The sequence below is a fragment of the Lipotes vexillifer genome, unplaced genomic scaffold (genome assembly GCF_000442215.2).
Source record: "Lipotes vexillifer unplaced genomic scaffold, Lipotes_vexillifer_v1.1 scaffold397, whole genome shotgun sequence".
Classification (NCBI taxonomy): Eukaryota; Metazoa; Chordata; class Mammalia; order Artiodactyla; family Lipotidae; genus Lipotes; species Lipotes vexillifer.
In genome coordinates this window covers 3,661,422-3,678,370 of record NW_006772681.1, presented here as the reverse complement: position 1 = coordinate 3,678,370, position 16,949 = coordinate 3,661,422, and the positions used below count along the sequence as shown (strand labels likewise).

Here is a 16,949-nt window from a genome sequence, read left to right as displayed (position 1 = left end):
AAAAAAAAAAAAAAAAAAAAAAAAAAAAAAAAAAAAAAGACAGGCCATCAGTTGATAACTGTTGAAGGTAGGTAGTAGGTAAATGGGGATCATTACACTGTCATATATATGTCTCTGCTTTTACATGTGTGAAGTTTCCCATAATAAAAAATTTTAAAGTAAACCTTAAAAGAATACAACATTAAAGAAAATTCTTTAAAAATAAAATAAATAAAAACAAAGTAGTTAGGAGGATTACATGAAGTCATATGAATTTAGTCCCAGCACAGAGCTTGGCAAATCATCTTAGCCCCCTCTCCATTCTCTATAAATTAGTGAGTGACTATAAAATAATGTGTGACTGCATTAATAAAAAAAGATGAATTAAACTACACTGAGGGACCTCCCTGGTGGTCCAGTGGTTGGGACTATGCCTTCCAATGCAGGGGCTGTGGGTTCAATCCCTGGTCGGGGAGTTGGGATCCGACATGCCTCATGGCCAAAAAACCAAAACATAATACAGAAGCAATATTGTAACAAGTTCAATAAAGACTTTAAAAATGGTCCAAATCAAAACAATCTTAAAAAAAAGAAACCAACTACACTGAAATTAACTTTTCCTCAAAAAGTTAAATATAGAATTACCATATGACCTAGCAATTCCATCCTAAGTTCACACCCAAAAGAAGTGAAAACAGGGGCTCAAATACCTGTGTATGCATGTGTTCAGAGCAGCACTATTCACAACAGTCAAAAGGTGGAAATAACCCAGAAGTCCATCAGTGTTTCACAAACTGGTATGTACACACAAAGAATATTATTCAGCCATAAAAAAGAATGAAATACTGACATGCAACAGCACTGATGAACCTCAAAAACATCACGGTAAGTGAAAGAGGTATGATATGTGATACAAAAGATCACATTTTAAAAATTTCATTTATATGAAATACCCAGAATAGATAAATCCACCAACAGAAAGCAGATGGTTGCCAGGGGTTGGGGGTAATGAAGAATAACTGCTGAATGTGTACAGGGTTTCCTTTTGGGGTGATGAAAATGTTTTGGAACTAGATGGTGGCTGCACAAATTGTACATGTACTATAAACCACTGAATTAAATGGTTAATTTTTTTAATGTGACTTTTACCTCAATTTAAAAAATATATACTGAGATAGATTTTTTTTTTGAGATACCATTTTTTTCCTTATCAAGTTTGACAAATATCAAGAAGTTGAAAAAGGCCCTGTACTGGGAAGGGTATACAGGGTGGAAAGATGAACTAGTAATTTCTATGGAAGGTAAATCTGTGAATATCTATCAGAGTTTAAAAGGCAAATATCCAGCACATTAAACTCCATACATAAGGCTGTTATTTGTAGGAAAAAAGACTTGAGGTAAACCAAATTTCCATCAACAGGGGACTGGTTAAATAAATTATGCTACACCCATATACTAGAATACTATCCAGTTGTAAAAAGGAATCAGATAATTCTGTATGTACTGGAACGGATGCTTTGCAAGATAAAGTTAAGTGAAAAGAGCCTGGGGCAGAATGGTGCTTATTTTACATCACCATCAGTACAAACAGAAAGGAGCCAGTCTTCTCTTCTTCCCTCCTCCACCCCCGTAACTGGTCACGTACAGAGTATCCCTGGAGGGACAAATGAGAAACTGCTAATAGGTCACCACTGGGATGGGAACAAACTTTCTACCATACACCTGCTGTTCCTCTGTAGTTTGTGAATTTAAAACAAACAAAAACTATAATTTTTCCCCAAAAAATAAACTACATAAATGAAGAGTTTGGATTTCTAAAAATTTCTAATTTTGAAAAATTTCAAAAAGATGGATTTTTAGTCACACCTTGTTTCTCCAGGTAAATAGCTCCAGTTTCTCTAACTGTTCCTCACAGGGCAGTTCCTAAGACCTAGTCTTCACACCCTGCACACTAAACACAGACCTTCAGATGTAACCTACCCAGTATTCAGGGTTCTGAGACTGACTTCCACCCCAGAGATTCCTGAGCTTTTGTTAGTCACTCATCTCTTGAAAAGCTGATGATAAGTTTTGGATTCTCTCCCCAGGAAAAACTCACTGGCCCATTATATTCACCAACTTATACACAATCTCAGGGGACTGGCACCCCAGCATCGTACGGTCTTTGTACTTCTCACAGCTTTATCAGTAGCTACCACATGCACTGTTGGTTAACGTTAAACAGGCTGACAGCTAAAACACGCAAAACTTCCAATAATTTCTGCAAAAGCAGACCTCTTCTCTCCTCTTATTTGTTAAAACATTAGTATTTCCCAAACACTCCTGTAAATTTTCCTGTTGCAGTTTAGGCTCTGCTTTCCAGCTCTCTGAGATGATTCTGAATTAGCTCATATGCTGTGTAAATCAGCTTGGTGTCACCTATAAATTGATAATTACCAGGCCTGTGGCTTCATCTACATCTGACTAACATTTTGAGTGATTTTTTTCCCTGCAGATGGATCCATTTGTTCATATCTGAATCAAGATAAGAGATAACTGGTACTTTCTGAGAACCCTAAAAAGTTCTCTAACATTTTTATTATCTAAGCTCCAGGAAGATAGCATAAGACATCATTTTGCTGGCCAAGAAAACTGTTTCACAGCTGCAGTTTATTAAAAACAAAACAAAAACTTTTCGGCAACATCCTACACACTTCAGCTTTCCATACTAAAATGGATTGAATTGTGTCCCCCCTGAGATTCATATGTTGAAGCCTTAATCCACAATATGACTATATCTGGAGACAGAGCCTTTAGGGAGGTAATTATATAAGGTCGTAAGACTGGGGCCCTAATCTGACAGGAATTGGTGTCCTTACAAAGGAGGAAGAGACACCAGAGCTCTCTTTGTGCATGTACAGAGAAAAGGCCACATGAGGACACGGTGAGAAGGTGGCCATCTGCAAGCCAGGAAGAGAGGCCTCACAAAAAACCACTGCTGATGGCACTTTAATCTTGGACCTCTAGCCTCCAAAACTGTGAGAAACTAATTTCTGCTGCTTAAGCCACCCAGTCTGTGCTATCCTGTTATGACAGCCAAAGCTGATTATTACACATACCTCTATCTCCTTAAAAAACTAAAAATAGAGCAATCCCACTCCTGGGCATATATTCAGAGAAAACCATAATTTGAAAAGACACATGCACCCCAATGTTCATTGTAGGACTATTTACAACAGCTAGGACATGGAAGCAACCTACATGTCCATCAATGGATGGATGGATAAAGAAGATGTGGTACATATATACAGTGGAGTATTACTCAGCCACACAAAAGAATGAAATAATGCCACTGGCAGTGACATAGATGGACCTAGAGATTGTCATACTGAGTGAAGTAAGTCAGACAGAGAAAAACAAATATCATATGATATCGCTTACATGTGGAATCTAAAAAAAATGGTACAAGTGAACTTATTTACAAAACAGAGTCACAGATGTAGAAAATAAACTTATGGTTACCAAGGGGATGGGGGGGGAGGGATAAATTGGGAGCTTGGGATTGACATATACACACTAGTATATATAAAATAGATAACTAATAAGAACCTACTACTGTATAGTACAGGGAACTCTACTCAATACTCTGTAATGACCTTTATGGGAAAAGAATTTAAAAAAAAAAAGTGGATATATGTATAACTGATTCACTTTGCTGTACAGCAGAAACTAACACAACACTGTAAATCAACTATACTCCAATAAAAATTAATTAAAGGAATAAAAAAATAAAAGTATTCAGTACTGGAGTTCAATTAAAGATAGACAACACTAAGGACTAAGATCTTTCTCATCCACTTGTAATTTAATTATGTTCACCTTGGCCTTCCTAGGGCATTTGACTGGAGAAAAATGTGTGTGAGGTGGGGGGACAAGGAGATAGGAATTATGGTCAGAGAGTCAGGAAGAACTAGACCCTGTACAATAACATGTGCTAAAATACAACATTTAATAAAGTTTTATCCCAAAAGCTATAAGCTGACATCACATGTAGATAATCTCATGGGTTAGCCACACAGGTATGAAAGTGAACCTTGACATTTTATAAAGCCTTCCTTTTTTCAATCCCCCAAATCAATGAAAACTAGGCTTGGGGTTAACCCTCAGCTAATTAAAAACCCAACTGACTAGAATACCTCATTCCCCAAGGATGATGGGTAATGGTGGTTTTACTTGTCAGCTTACAAACAGGTCCATGAAGGTAATCGATACCAACAGGATAAAACTAACCTGCCAGAATAGATTCCCTAAATGGGAAACTAAAAGATGAAAGTTACTTAGTACCTCAGCACACACAGGTATCCATTACTGAAACTGTATGACCCTCAGTTTCCCAAGCTGTGCAATGGGGATGCTAATCTCTATTTCACAGGGCTGCTTGGAGGATTAAACAAAATCACTCCTAGGTAAAGCAGCTCAATGTTTGCCACACACAGGAGCTTAACAAACGTTAGCTTTTGTCAGTGTAGGTGTATGCACATGCTTAAACTAGGTTTGAGGTATAATTTAGTTATAATAAAATTCATGTTTTTAAAAATGTATATTTTATGATTTAGTAAAATGAGAACTCCCCCAAAGTCACAAGAAAGGAGGATGGGGGTAAAAACCCTACAAGGACCTTCTGGAAAGGATTCACTGTTCTAGATGCCATAAGGGACATTCATGATTCATGGGAAGAGGTCAAAGTATCAACATTAACAGGAATTTGGAAAAAGTTCATTCCAACCCTCATGGATGACTTTGAGGGGTTCAAGACTTCAGTGGAGGAAGTAACTGCAGATATGGTGGAAACAGGAAGAGAAACAGAATTAGAAGTGGAGCTTGAAGATGGGACTGAATTGATGCAATCTTATGATAAAACTTTAACAGATGAAGAGTATGGATGAACAAAGAAAGGGCTTCTTGAGATAGAATCTACTCCTGGCAAAGATGCTGGGAAGACTGTTGATGCAATCAACAGTCAAGGGGGAGGGCCGGTGGGAGAGGGATGGTTTGGGAGTTGGGGATTAGCAGTTGCAAACTATTATATATGGAATGGATAAACAACAAGCTCCTACTGTATAGCACAGGGAACTATATTCAACATCCTGTGATAAATCATAATGGAAAAGACTATAAAAAAGAATGTATACATATAAATAACTGAATCACTCTGCTGGAGAGCAGAAACTAACACAACATTGTAAATCAACTATACTTCAATAAAAAAAGGTTGAAACGACAAAGCATTTAGAATATTATATAAACTTAGCTGATAAAACAGCAGCAGGGTTTGAGAAGACTGACTAATTTTGAAGGAAGTTCTACTGTGGGTAAAATGCTATCAAACAGCATTGCCTGCTACAGAGAAATCGTTCATGAAAGCAGGAGTCAATGAATGTGGCAGACTTCACTGCTGTCTTATTTTAAGACATCGCCGCAGCCACCCAAGCTTCAGCAATCACCACCCTTATAAGTCAGCAGCCATCAACATGGAGGCAAAGAGATTATTTATGACTCTCTGAAGGCTCAGATGATAGGTAGCTCTTTAAGCAATGAAGTATTTTTTAATTAAAGTATGTACTTTTTTTAGATGTAATGCTATTGCACATAATAGACTACGATATAGTGTAACCATAATTTTTATATGCACTGGGAAACCAAAAAGTTTGTGTGACTCCATTGCAATATGTGCTTTATTGCAGTGTCACAGATAGTGGTACCTAACTCCCAGTATCTCTGATGTATGACTGTATCTCTCTCTCTCTCCCTCTCTCTATATATATTCCATATATCTATCTCATATATCTGTATCTATATTTATCATATAGGATAAAGGAAGGCTCAGTGGAAGAAAACATATGCAATTTTAATTCTGATAAATCATGGTTCTTAACTTTTTTGAGGTTCTGGACCTATTAAAAAGTCTGACAGATATGGACTTGGTCCCCCAAAATAATGAAGAGACACATAGATATAAATTTTACATACTCTAAGTGGACCCAAGGAGCCCTCACATGGATCAAATCTCTAGAAATACTGAAAGAGCTAGATGATTTAGGAAGGGACCTCAGAACTACAATGTCAAAATTCTGACAACTTAGAGACTTTACCTTGGTTGATTTCAGCTGCAGAAGGCCCCAAGCTCAAGCTCTTCTTCTGCTGAGCATTTTTGGCCAGAAGCGTATGCTTGTCATCATTCCCTGTATCCATCTCTGAAATGGTGACAGCCAGAATCCGGCAGAAATTAGCAAGCTGCTGCTGATCGAAATTGGATACTAAGGAACTCAGATTGGGGACTTCATCTAGTCGGATCATTTCCTACAAAAGACACAAATAAAACAATCCCCATGCTCAGTTCATTTGAGATTGAATGTGCTGCTCTTTTACATTCCCCTAAGAATGGGGCTTGGTAGCTAGACCACTTAGGTTCAAACCCCAGCTCCACAATTTGCAGCTGCGCAACCCTAGGTAAGTCATGGAACCTAAGTCTTTGTCTGCTCTTCTGTCAAATGGGACTAATCTAATCTACCTCATAGGATTGGTTTGAGGATTAAACCCTTTGAGGACCACTATTCTTACTCTCCACCTTTGCTCATATGCCCCATTTTGCCTAAAAAAAAACGCCTACCACTCAAGTTTTATCAATCAGAAATTGCCATAGATGTTTTCAAGATAAAATATTTCAAATACAGCTGAAGGTCCTTGTGTATCCCTACCTAGTTGCATTCACTTCATTCCCCCCCAAGATGTAACCATTATTTTGAACTCTGTTTATTATTTCTACACGTTTTCACACTTACAAATATTTCCACAAAAAATATATGGTATTGTTCACAAACTACTATGTATAAAATAAATAAGCTACAAGGATATATTGTAGAGCACAGGGAACACAGCCAATATTTTATAACTTTAAATGGAATATAATCTATAAAAATTTTGAATCACTATGTTGTATACCTGAAACTAATATAATACTGTAAATCAATTATACCTCAATAAAAAATAAAACAAAAATACATGGTTTTGTTCTGCATGCACAGTGTGAAATGAAATTTCACGGTCAGCAATGAGATGCAACTACACTGATACAAGTAAGTCTACTTCAATCATTTCTCATTGTTTTAATTCACAATTTATTCAGTCATTCTCCTTTTTAAATATGTGTATGTTTAGGTGGACTATAACTTTTCACTATTAAACAGTGTTGCAATGAACATTCCTATAGGTGTCTCCTTGTGTGCATGCCCATGTAACCAATTATCTAGAGTAAGTGATAGCAGACCTTCTCCTCTTTTTCCTTAGTTTCAGGTTTAGTTTGATGTTTGCTGTAAGTTTTAATAGATATCCAATACAAAGTTAAGGAATTTTCTTTCTATTCCTAGCTTTTATCATGAATGAGTACTGAATTTTTGAAATGCTTTTTGTTATTTGGTTATATTCTCATTTTCTTTCTTCCTTAATATCCACAAATGTTGTACATCACATGATCTTCTCTCCTTCTGAAACATCTTTACATTCTTCAGATAATACCTGCTACCCTTCATCCCACTAATGTACTTAACTTCCACTGGATTGGGTATTTCTCTATCACTGCACATATAACATGATCTTGTAATTATCTGTTCCTGCATCTAATTTCCCAAATAAACTGACACTGCCTTGAGTCAGGAGTGTATCTTACCTCCTCTCCAGAGCCTCAGTGCATAGAACCTGGTAGCGTAGGTCTCAGTAAATGTGTACTGAACCAATGAATGATTCCTAGACGCCCTTGTGAATCTCACTCCTATTTCTGGTTGGCTGTGGAGGGGTTATTTGGGAGCAGCTTTTTCCACCTTTGCCTTCCCAGTACACAAATGTTAGCTATTGTTATTATTGGAAACTGGGACTTCCAGCTCATCTGTTCCTTTAGCCCTGTCCAACTTAGTGTATGGGTTGCAAACCAGGTCCCCCCCACCCTCCAGGCCCACTTCTTTGTGTTATATTTTAATTTTTATTTAATACTTGATACAACATATGTTATAAAGCATAACAAAGTGAATAGCTATGTGTGCCTTTCCTATCACACCTCCCTTTCTCTCGGCCAGAGGTAGCCACTATCCTGAATTTTGTTTATTATTGCTTTTTCATTAAAAAAAAGTTTTGTATGATTTGAGTTTGCCTATTTTTGAGCTTTGCAAAAATGATATACTATACACATGGAGGCTAAACACAGTGCGCTACTAAATAACCAAGAGATCACTGAAGAAATCAAAGAAGAAATTTAAAAAATACATAAAAACAAATGACAATGAAAACACGACGACCCAAAACCTATGGGACGCAGCAAAAGCAGTTCTAAGAGGGAAGTTTACAGCAATTCAATCTCACCTCAAGAAACAAGAAAAACCTCAAATAAACAATCTAACCCTACACTTAAAACAACTAGAGAAAGAAGAACAAAGAAAACCTGGAGTCAGTAGAAGGAAAGAAATCATAAAGACCAGAGCAGAAATAAATGAAATAGAAAGGAATAAAACAATAGCAAAGATCAATAAAACTAAAAGCTGGTTCTTTATTCCCCAGAAGAGTTGTTTTCAAAGCAAACATTCCAGATGAATGTGGCTCTTCAATGGAATGTCCCCATTGTACTTGAAGTGTTTCTTCTCTGGTTGTGATTTTAAATTACAGGCTCATTTGAGCTACTCCCCTTCCCCTCAGTATCTTTAGAGGAGCAGTGACTTTGTCCTTAGGTAGAGGATGTGTAATTTTGGGTGAAAGTAAATTACAATTTATTTGAGTTTATTCCAAAATCTATGTATTTGGTATTTTGGAGTAGATCAAACCAAGAGTAGATCAAACCAAGAGAAAGTTTCTTGGTCTTAAAAAGGAATGATCTAATTGCTTTGGGTATTGTACTGGCTGCACACTTTGGCCACTTGAAACGTGTTAATAAATGTCACTGATTAAAACAGCTGGAGCATTTCTTGCCCCATTCCAGTTAAGGAGCAGCATGCTGAAATCCTAACATCTCTCACTCACCTGTAAGGACAACATACAGGCTGAGAGAGAATAGAAGCGGGTAGAAAAGTCAGTAAGTTCAGTCCCCCTTCATCTGTTCTGCTGTTCTCCTTCCTCTCTGAGTAGACACTGTAATGTTTCCTTTTCCCAAAGAAAGGAAGGTAAGGGGGAAAATAAATTTATGTATTTAGACCAGTCAAAAAAAAAAGCTGTTTTTTTAAGAAGATAAACAAAATTGATAAACCCTTAGCCAGATTCATTAAGAAAAAAAGGGAGAGGATGCAAATCAATAAAATTAGAAATGAAAAAGGAGAAATCACAACTGACACTGCAGAAATACAAAGGATTATAAGAGACTACTACAAACAACTATATGCTAATAAAATGGACAACCACATAGAAATGGACAAATTTTTGGAAAGGTAAAATTTTCCAAGACTGAACCAGGAAGAATTAGAAAATATAAACAGACCTATGACAAGTAATGAAATTGAAACCATAATTAAAAATCTTCCAACAAACAGAAGTCCAGGACCAGATGGCTTCACAGGCGAATACTATCAATTATTTAGAGAAGAGCTAACACTGATCCTTCTCAAATACTTCCAAAAAATTGCAGAGGGAAAAACACTCCCAAATTCATTCTATGAAGCCACCATCATCCTGATACCAAAACCAGAAAAAGACATCACAAAAAAAGAAAATTATAGACCTGAACAAAATACTAGCAAACAGAATCCAACAGCACATTAAAAGGATCATACACCATGATCAAGTGGGATTTATCCCAGGGATGCAAGGATTCTTTAACACACGCAAATCAATCAATGTGATACACCATATTAACAAATTGAAGAATAAAAACCATATGATCAACTCAATAGATGCAGAAAAAGTTTTTGACAAAATTCAACACCCATTTATGATAAAAACTCTCCAGGAAATGGGCATAGAGGGAACCTACCTCAACATAATAAAAGCCATATATGACAAACCCACAGCAAGCATCATACTCAATGGTGAAAAACTGAAAGCATTTCCACTAAGATCAGGAACAAGACAAGGATGTCCACTCTCACCACTATTATTCAACATAGTTTTGGAAGTCCTAGCCATGGCAATCAGAGAAGAAAAAGAAATAAAAGGAATACAAATTGGAAAAGAAGTAAAGCTGTCACTGTTTGCAGATGACATGACACTATCCACAGAAAATCCTAAAGATACCACCAGAAAACTACTAGAACTAATCAATGAATCTGGCAAGGCTGAAGGATACAAAATTAATGCACAGAAATCTCCAGCATTCCTAGACACCAACAATGAAAAATCAGAAAGAGAAATTAAGGAAACACTCCCATTTACCATTGCAATAAAAAGAATAAAATGCCTAGGAATAAACCTTCCTAAGGAGGAGAAAGACTTGTACTCAGAAAACTATAAAACACTGATGAAAGAAATCAAAGATGACATAAACAGATGGAGAAATATACTACTGTTCTTGGATTGGAAGAATCAATACTGTGAAAATGACTATACTACCCAAAGCAATCTACAGATTCAATGCAATCCCTATCAAACTACCAATGGCATTCTTCACAGGATTAGAACAAAAAATTTTACAATTCATATGGAAAAACAAGAGACCCCAAATAGCCAAAGCATTCTTGAGAAAGAAAAACAGAGTTGGAGGAATCAGGGGCCCTGACTTCAAACTATGCCACAAAGCTACAGTAATCAAGACAGTATGGTACTGGCACAGAAACAGAAATACAGATCAATGGTACAGGATAGAATGCCCAGAGATAAACCCACACACCTATGGTCACCTAATTTACGACCAAGGAAGCAAGAACAAACAATGGAGAAAAGACAGCCCCTTCAATAAATGGTGCTGGGAAAACTGGACCACTACATGTAAAAGAAAGAAATTCAAACACTCCCTAACACCATATACAAAAATAAACTCCAAATGGATTAAAGACTTAAATGTAAGACCAGACACTATAAAACTCTTTGAGGAAAACATAGGAAAAACACTCTTTGACATAAACCACAGCAAGATCTTTTTTGACCCACCTCCTAGAGTAATGGGAATAAAAACAAAAATAAACAAATGGGACTTAATTAAACTTAAAAGCTTTTGCACAGAAAAGGAAACCATAAACAAGACAAAAAGACAACCCTCAGAATGGGAGAAAATATTTGCAATTTTAAATTATTAAAAAATGGGCAGAATTAAAAAATGGGTGGAAGACCTAAATAGACATTTCACCAAGGAAGACATATAGATGGCCAAAAGGCACATGAAAAGATGCTCAACATCACTAATTATTAGAGAAATGCAAATCAAAACTACAGTGAGGTATCATCTCATGCCAGACAGAATGGTCATTATCAAAAAATCTAGAAACAATAAATGCTGGAAAGGGTGTGGTGAAAAGGGAACCCTCCTGCACTACTGGTGGGAATGTAAATTGATACAACCACTATGGAAAACAGTATGGAGGTTCCTTAAAAAACTAAAAATAGAACTACCATATGACCCAGCAATCCCACTACTGGGTATATACCCTGAGAAAACCATAATTCAAAAAGAGACACGTACCACAATGTTCACTGCAGCACTATTTACAATAGCCAAGACATGGAACCAAGCTAAATGTCCATCGACAGATGAATGGATAAAGAAGATGTGGCACATATATACAACTGAATATTACTCATCCATAAAAGGAAACAAAATTGAGTTATTTGTAGTGGGGTGGATGGACCTAGAGTCTGTCATATAGAGTGAAGTAAGTTAGAAAGAGAAAAACAAATATCGTATGCTAACGAATCTTTAAAAAAAAAAAAGGTACTGATGAACGTAGTTGCAGGGCAGGAATAAAGATGTAGGCATAGAGAATGGACTTGAGGACATGGGGTGGGAGGGGGAAGCTGGGGCAAAGTGAGAGTAGCATCGACATATATACACTACCGAATGTAAAGTAATTAGCTAGTGGGAAGCAGCAGCATAGCACAGGGAGATCAGCTTGGTGCTTTGCGATGACCTAGAGGGTGGGATAGGGAGGATGGGAGGGAGACGCAAGAGGGAGGGGATATGGGGACATATGTATGTATACGGCTGATTCACTTTGGTGTACAGCAGAAACTAACACAGTATTATGAAGCAATTATACTCCAATAAAGATCTATTTTAAAAAAAGATATACTATATACAATCTTCTGCAACTGACTTCTATCAATAATTTCTATGGGGCTTCCCTGGTGGCGCAGTGGTTGAGAGTCCGCCTGCTGATGCAGGGGACACGGGTCCGTGCCCCGGTCCGGGAAGATCCCACATGCCGCGGAGCAGCTGCACCCGTGAGTCATGGCTGCTGAGCCTGCGCGTCCAGAGCCTGTGCTCCGCAACGGGAGAGGCCACAACAGTGAGAAGCCTGCGTACCACAAAAAATAAAAAAATAAAAAATAATTTCTATGACTTAGCTATGTTGTTGCCTATAGCAACAGTCATTGTATAATATCCCATTGTGTGAATAGAGGACATTTATCCATTTTCCTGTTGATGGATCAGAGACCTGGTTTCAGTTTTTTGCCTTAACCAATAATGCTATAACCTTTCTTATGTGTTTTTCTGAGGCAGTGGCTTCCAAACCATTCTGACAATGTCCAAGAATAAAAAGTAAGGTTTCCATCACAACACAGTAAATATACACAGGTGAATGTATGTGTATAAATATGAAACAAAAACTTAAACAATACCCTTACACAATACATTCTGATCTTTTCTATTTAGCTGGTAGATCCACTGAATTCATTTCACACCCTCCTGGCTTCAATTTAGTGTTTTTATTTCTAAGAATCACTGTTCTGGAATTGAGCTTCCCCACGAGTGTGCCTGGGCATAGGTTACAGGTTACCCAGGCCACAATACTGATGCCTCGGCCCTCAGGTCAGTGCTTCCTTAGGTGCTGGGTCACACGGTATGCCCACGTTCAACTAGAAAACAAAATAGATATATTCTGCTGATATAAAAAGGTATCAGCAGTAATGTAAGTGTTTCCAGTGATACACATTCTCGAGCTCTCTCACTGTGGTCTTATTTGCATTTTCCAGATTATCAGTGAAGTTAAGCATCTTCTTTTTATGGATCATTTGTTTCTCCTCTGTAAAACGCTTGCTCCTATCATTGCCCATTTTTCTACTGGGCCATTTGTCGTTTCCTTGCTGATTCACAAGAATTCATGATAAGTTCTGTTGTTGTTTTGGGGGTTATTGTGGTTGTTGTTTTTGTTTGTTTGTCGGCCGTGCCACACTACATGCGGGATCTTAGTTCCCTGACCAAGCATCGAACCCATGCTCCCTGCCGTGGAAGCCCAGAGTCTCAACCACTGGAACACCAGAGAATTACCCATCATAAATTCTGAATACCAATCTTTTGTTAGTTGCATGGGTTGCAAATATCTTTTCCCAGTTTGTGGCTTGTGTTCCCACTTTCTTATGGTGTCTATTCCCCTTTCAAACTGCACTAAGGTACCCGTAATGTCTAGCAGAACTCATCACTATTTTTAAAAGGCAACACAGAAAGGTATGAGAGGGAGGAAGAGGGCATGAGGGACAAGCAGGAAAAGTTATGAAGGAGGAACCCTAGAGTCTTATGCTAAGACTGCCAGGGAGTCTGGAGTTTCCGCCCTGGAAGCCCCTTCTCACATACTGGTGCATACAATTATTGGAAAAATAACAAAGCCTTTTCATCAAAGGGCACAAAGGGTCCGTCTGGGACCTGCACACATCTCCAATGTATTCCTACAGACAATGGGTCACTTGTGCATCTTCTGCCTGGGCAATAACAAGCAGAGCCTGGGGAAAGTGCAGTAGAAACACAGAAATGAAAGCTGGGGTCACCACAATGCACATGGGTACTCTTTTCACCACAACAGAAAATCTAAGAGGCTGCTCCTACCTCCTCCGTAGTACAAGGAAGAAATCTGCAAACCTGCAACCGACGTGGAGGCATGGGACAAGGACTTGGGGAAGTAAGCCAGGTCCTAACAAGCATTACACCAAAAATCTAATATAGTGATTCTCTAACATGCCTATAGATGTTTGGGGGGGGGGGGGGACTTTTTTCAGATGGCCTTTTTGACCGGGGGGGGGGGGGGGGGCGCGGTCTGTGAATACTCGATGACAAATATTTAATTTAGTGCTTTCACTTCAATCATAGTTCTTTTTTTTTTTTTTTTAAAGCATATTCTGGATCATTTGAATGTCCATCTTATGACCAACTGGCAGGATTTCAGTGCTCGTATTTGTTATTTCCTATGTTGGTGTCAATTAAACTTTAACTGTTGAAAACTCATGAGAAAAAATAGAGGTGAACGTAATAAGTGAAAGTCAAACATCATCACAAGAAAGCTTCACAACAGTTCAAATATAGAAAAGTGGTAGGAGAATGGAGTTATTATACAGCATACAGCACTAGAGCTATGCTAAAAAGATCCTGCACCGAAACAACTGAGGGACAATTTGATTTCAGCAAAGTAACATTAGCTAACACATTAAATTCACAAAGTCAATCTGAGCTTTTGAGTTTTATAATTAGTTTGATTTCAATCTATTTGTTTAGGTTTTATAATCATTTAAGACCTATTAGTATAAGTAGCATAACCTAGTGAATATACTTGAGTAACACAGAAAAATAATTTTAACACTAGGAGTATGGCAGAGTTTTTCTTTAAAAGAGTTCTTTACATTATTCACGTTAGAGAATCCAACTGAGGCACTCTCCTCCACCTGGTCATTCACCTGCCAGAGGATACAGCTCACCTTTTTAACACCCAAAATATCTTCAATGAGGGTTGCTGTCTGTAAGAATGTCTTCTTACTCGTCATCAGTGTAAACAGGAAGATCACAAAGTCATTCTTTTCTGCCAAACGCTTTGTAACCCCTTCCGTCTATCGCAAGGGAGAAGAGAAAAAGCAGAATAGGTTATAACCCCAAAATAAAACATGAAGGGCGAAATATCCATTCCGGACACTGGAAAAGCAATTCCACGCTACATCAGGAACTGTTAGCTGAGCCCTTAATTCCCTAAAACTATATATAAAACACTGTGTACAAATGTATTTTTCTGGGGAGGAGTTTTTAAATAATATCCATCATAGGTTTTTAACCTAGTACCTAAATCAAGAGCTACAAGCCAGCAGCCAGTAGGCCAAGTTTTATTTGGCCAGCAATACCTTTTAAATTTTGACTTTAAGTCTTCAGATAGGATACGCTTACTCCAGTTAGTCACAATTTGCACAAGTCCCCACTCCAAAACAGGCAACTTCAAACGTTTCTTGTTTTCTGCCTGATCCTTGGAGGCACTGGAGTTTGCAACTCTAAAAGCCCTAGGTTCCCATCTAACCTGGATTTAAGCCAGATCAGCACAAAGTTGGGCCATATCATCCTATGTTCTTTACGTTTTTGTTTCTTCTTTCTTTGGTTTCCTTTTCCTTTTCTTTCCTTTTCTTTCTTTCTTTCTTTCCCTTTCCTTCCTTCCCTTTCTTTCCTTTCCCTTCCTTCCTTTTTTTAACTGAACTGTGTTTTGCTGGAATATTATTAACATTAGGTGTCATTATTAACGAACAGCCTCATTAAGACTGCCTCATAAGACTATTAACTACATGGAAGCTGACAATGATGGAGTCATTACATCACACATAGATCATCTTTTTTTTATAAGAACAATTTCTTACTGGTCTTAGTTACAAGAATAATTGTGCACTACCTGAACAATTAGTTTATTTTTATCTCACGGGTCTGTCTGTGCTTACCTGTGCCACTAGCTACATGTGGCTATTGAGCACTTGAAACGTGGCTACTCTGAACTGAGATGTGCTCTGAGAGTAAAAAACACACTGGATTTTGAAAACTTAATACAAAAAAAAGGAATTATACCTCATTAATTACTTATACTGATGACATGTTGGAATAACATTCTTGATATACCGTGCTAAATAAAATACATCATTAAAATTAACTTCACCTATTTCTTCCTACTTCTTTTCTTACTTTCTAAAAAACGTGGCTACAAGGAAATTGAAAATAACCTAAGTATGGTGGGGTGATGGGTTATTTCACTTGTTTTTGGAGTATTTTTATATTATACTCTAATATTCTTGAGAGACTGGTATAATACATTCTTATACTTTTTTAAATGTGATACACAGAAGCAAACACAAAATACCATATATAGCCTAATCAGTGACTAAAAGTGCAGGTTTATTACACTAAGATTGCATTAGCCTTTTTGGTGACAATAGTTTTTGCTGAATCCTTTTGAACTTACTGACAGTTTAGGCCCCTAAACTATTTTTCATTTGTATGTCCCTAAGACATATCTCCCTTGCTCAGGACCTCAGCATTAATTTTTTTTTTTTTTTTCGGTATGCGGGCCTCTCACCGGCGTGGCCTCTCCCATTGCGGAGCACAGGCTCTGGACGCGCAGGCTCAGCGGCCATGGCTCACGGGCGCAGCCGCTCCGTGGCATGTGGGATCTTCCCGGACCGGGGCACGAACCCATATCCCCTGCATCGGCAGGCGGACTCTCAACCACTGCGCCACCAGGGAAGCCCTCAGTATTAATTTCTTATTTGTTTATTTAGAGTTATGTCCAAAGCTTTACATTATCCCTTTTCAATTCTTTTTATTCAAACAGCCTATCATTTATGTTGTCAAGGTTTTTGTGGATGCTGATTTTTATCTTAAGATATCAATCCTGAGGCTTCCCTGGTGGCGCGGTGGTTGAGAGTCCGCCTGCCGATGCAGGGGACGCGGGTTTATGCCCTGGTCCGGGAGGATCCCACATGCCGTGGAGCGGCTGGGCCCGTGAGCCATGGCCGCTGAGCCTGCGCGTCCGGAGCCTATGCTCCGCAGTGGGAGAGGCCACGCCGGTGAGAGGCCC

General features: G+C 38.1%; 1 protein-coding gene across 2 annotated transcripts in view; it reads right to left on the bottom strand.

Annotated features, from left to right (window-relative positions):
* The window catches only part of TRPC4AP (transient receptor potential cation channel subfamily C member 4 associated protein), a 77,453-nt gene that overhangs the window by 26,596 nt on the left and 33,908 nt on the right, over positions 1–16,949 (bottom strand). For both annotated transcript variants that reach the window (XM_007447784.1, XM_007447785.1), the window contains exons 6-7: positions 14,827–14,955; positions 6,111–6,318 (exon numbers count right to left, since the gene is read on the bottom strand). In XM_007447784.1, the coding sequence (XP_007447846.1) occupies positions 6,111–6,318; positions 14,827–14,955 (337 nt within the window). The remainder of the gene's footprint in view (positions 1–6,110; positions 6,319–14,826; positions 14,956–16,949) is intronic.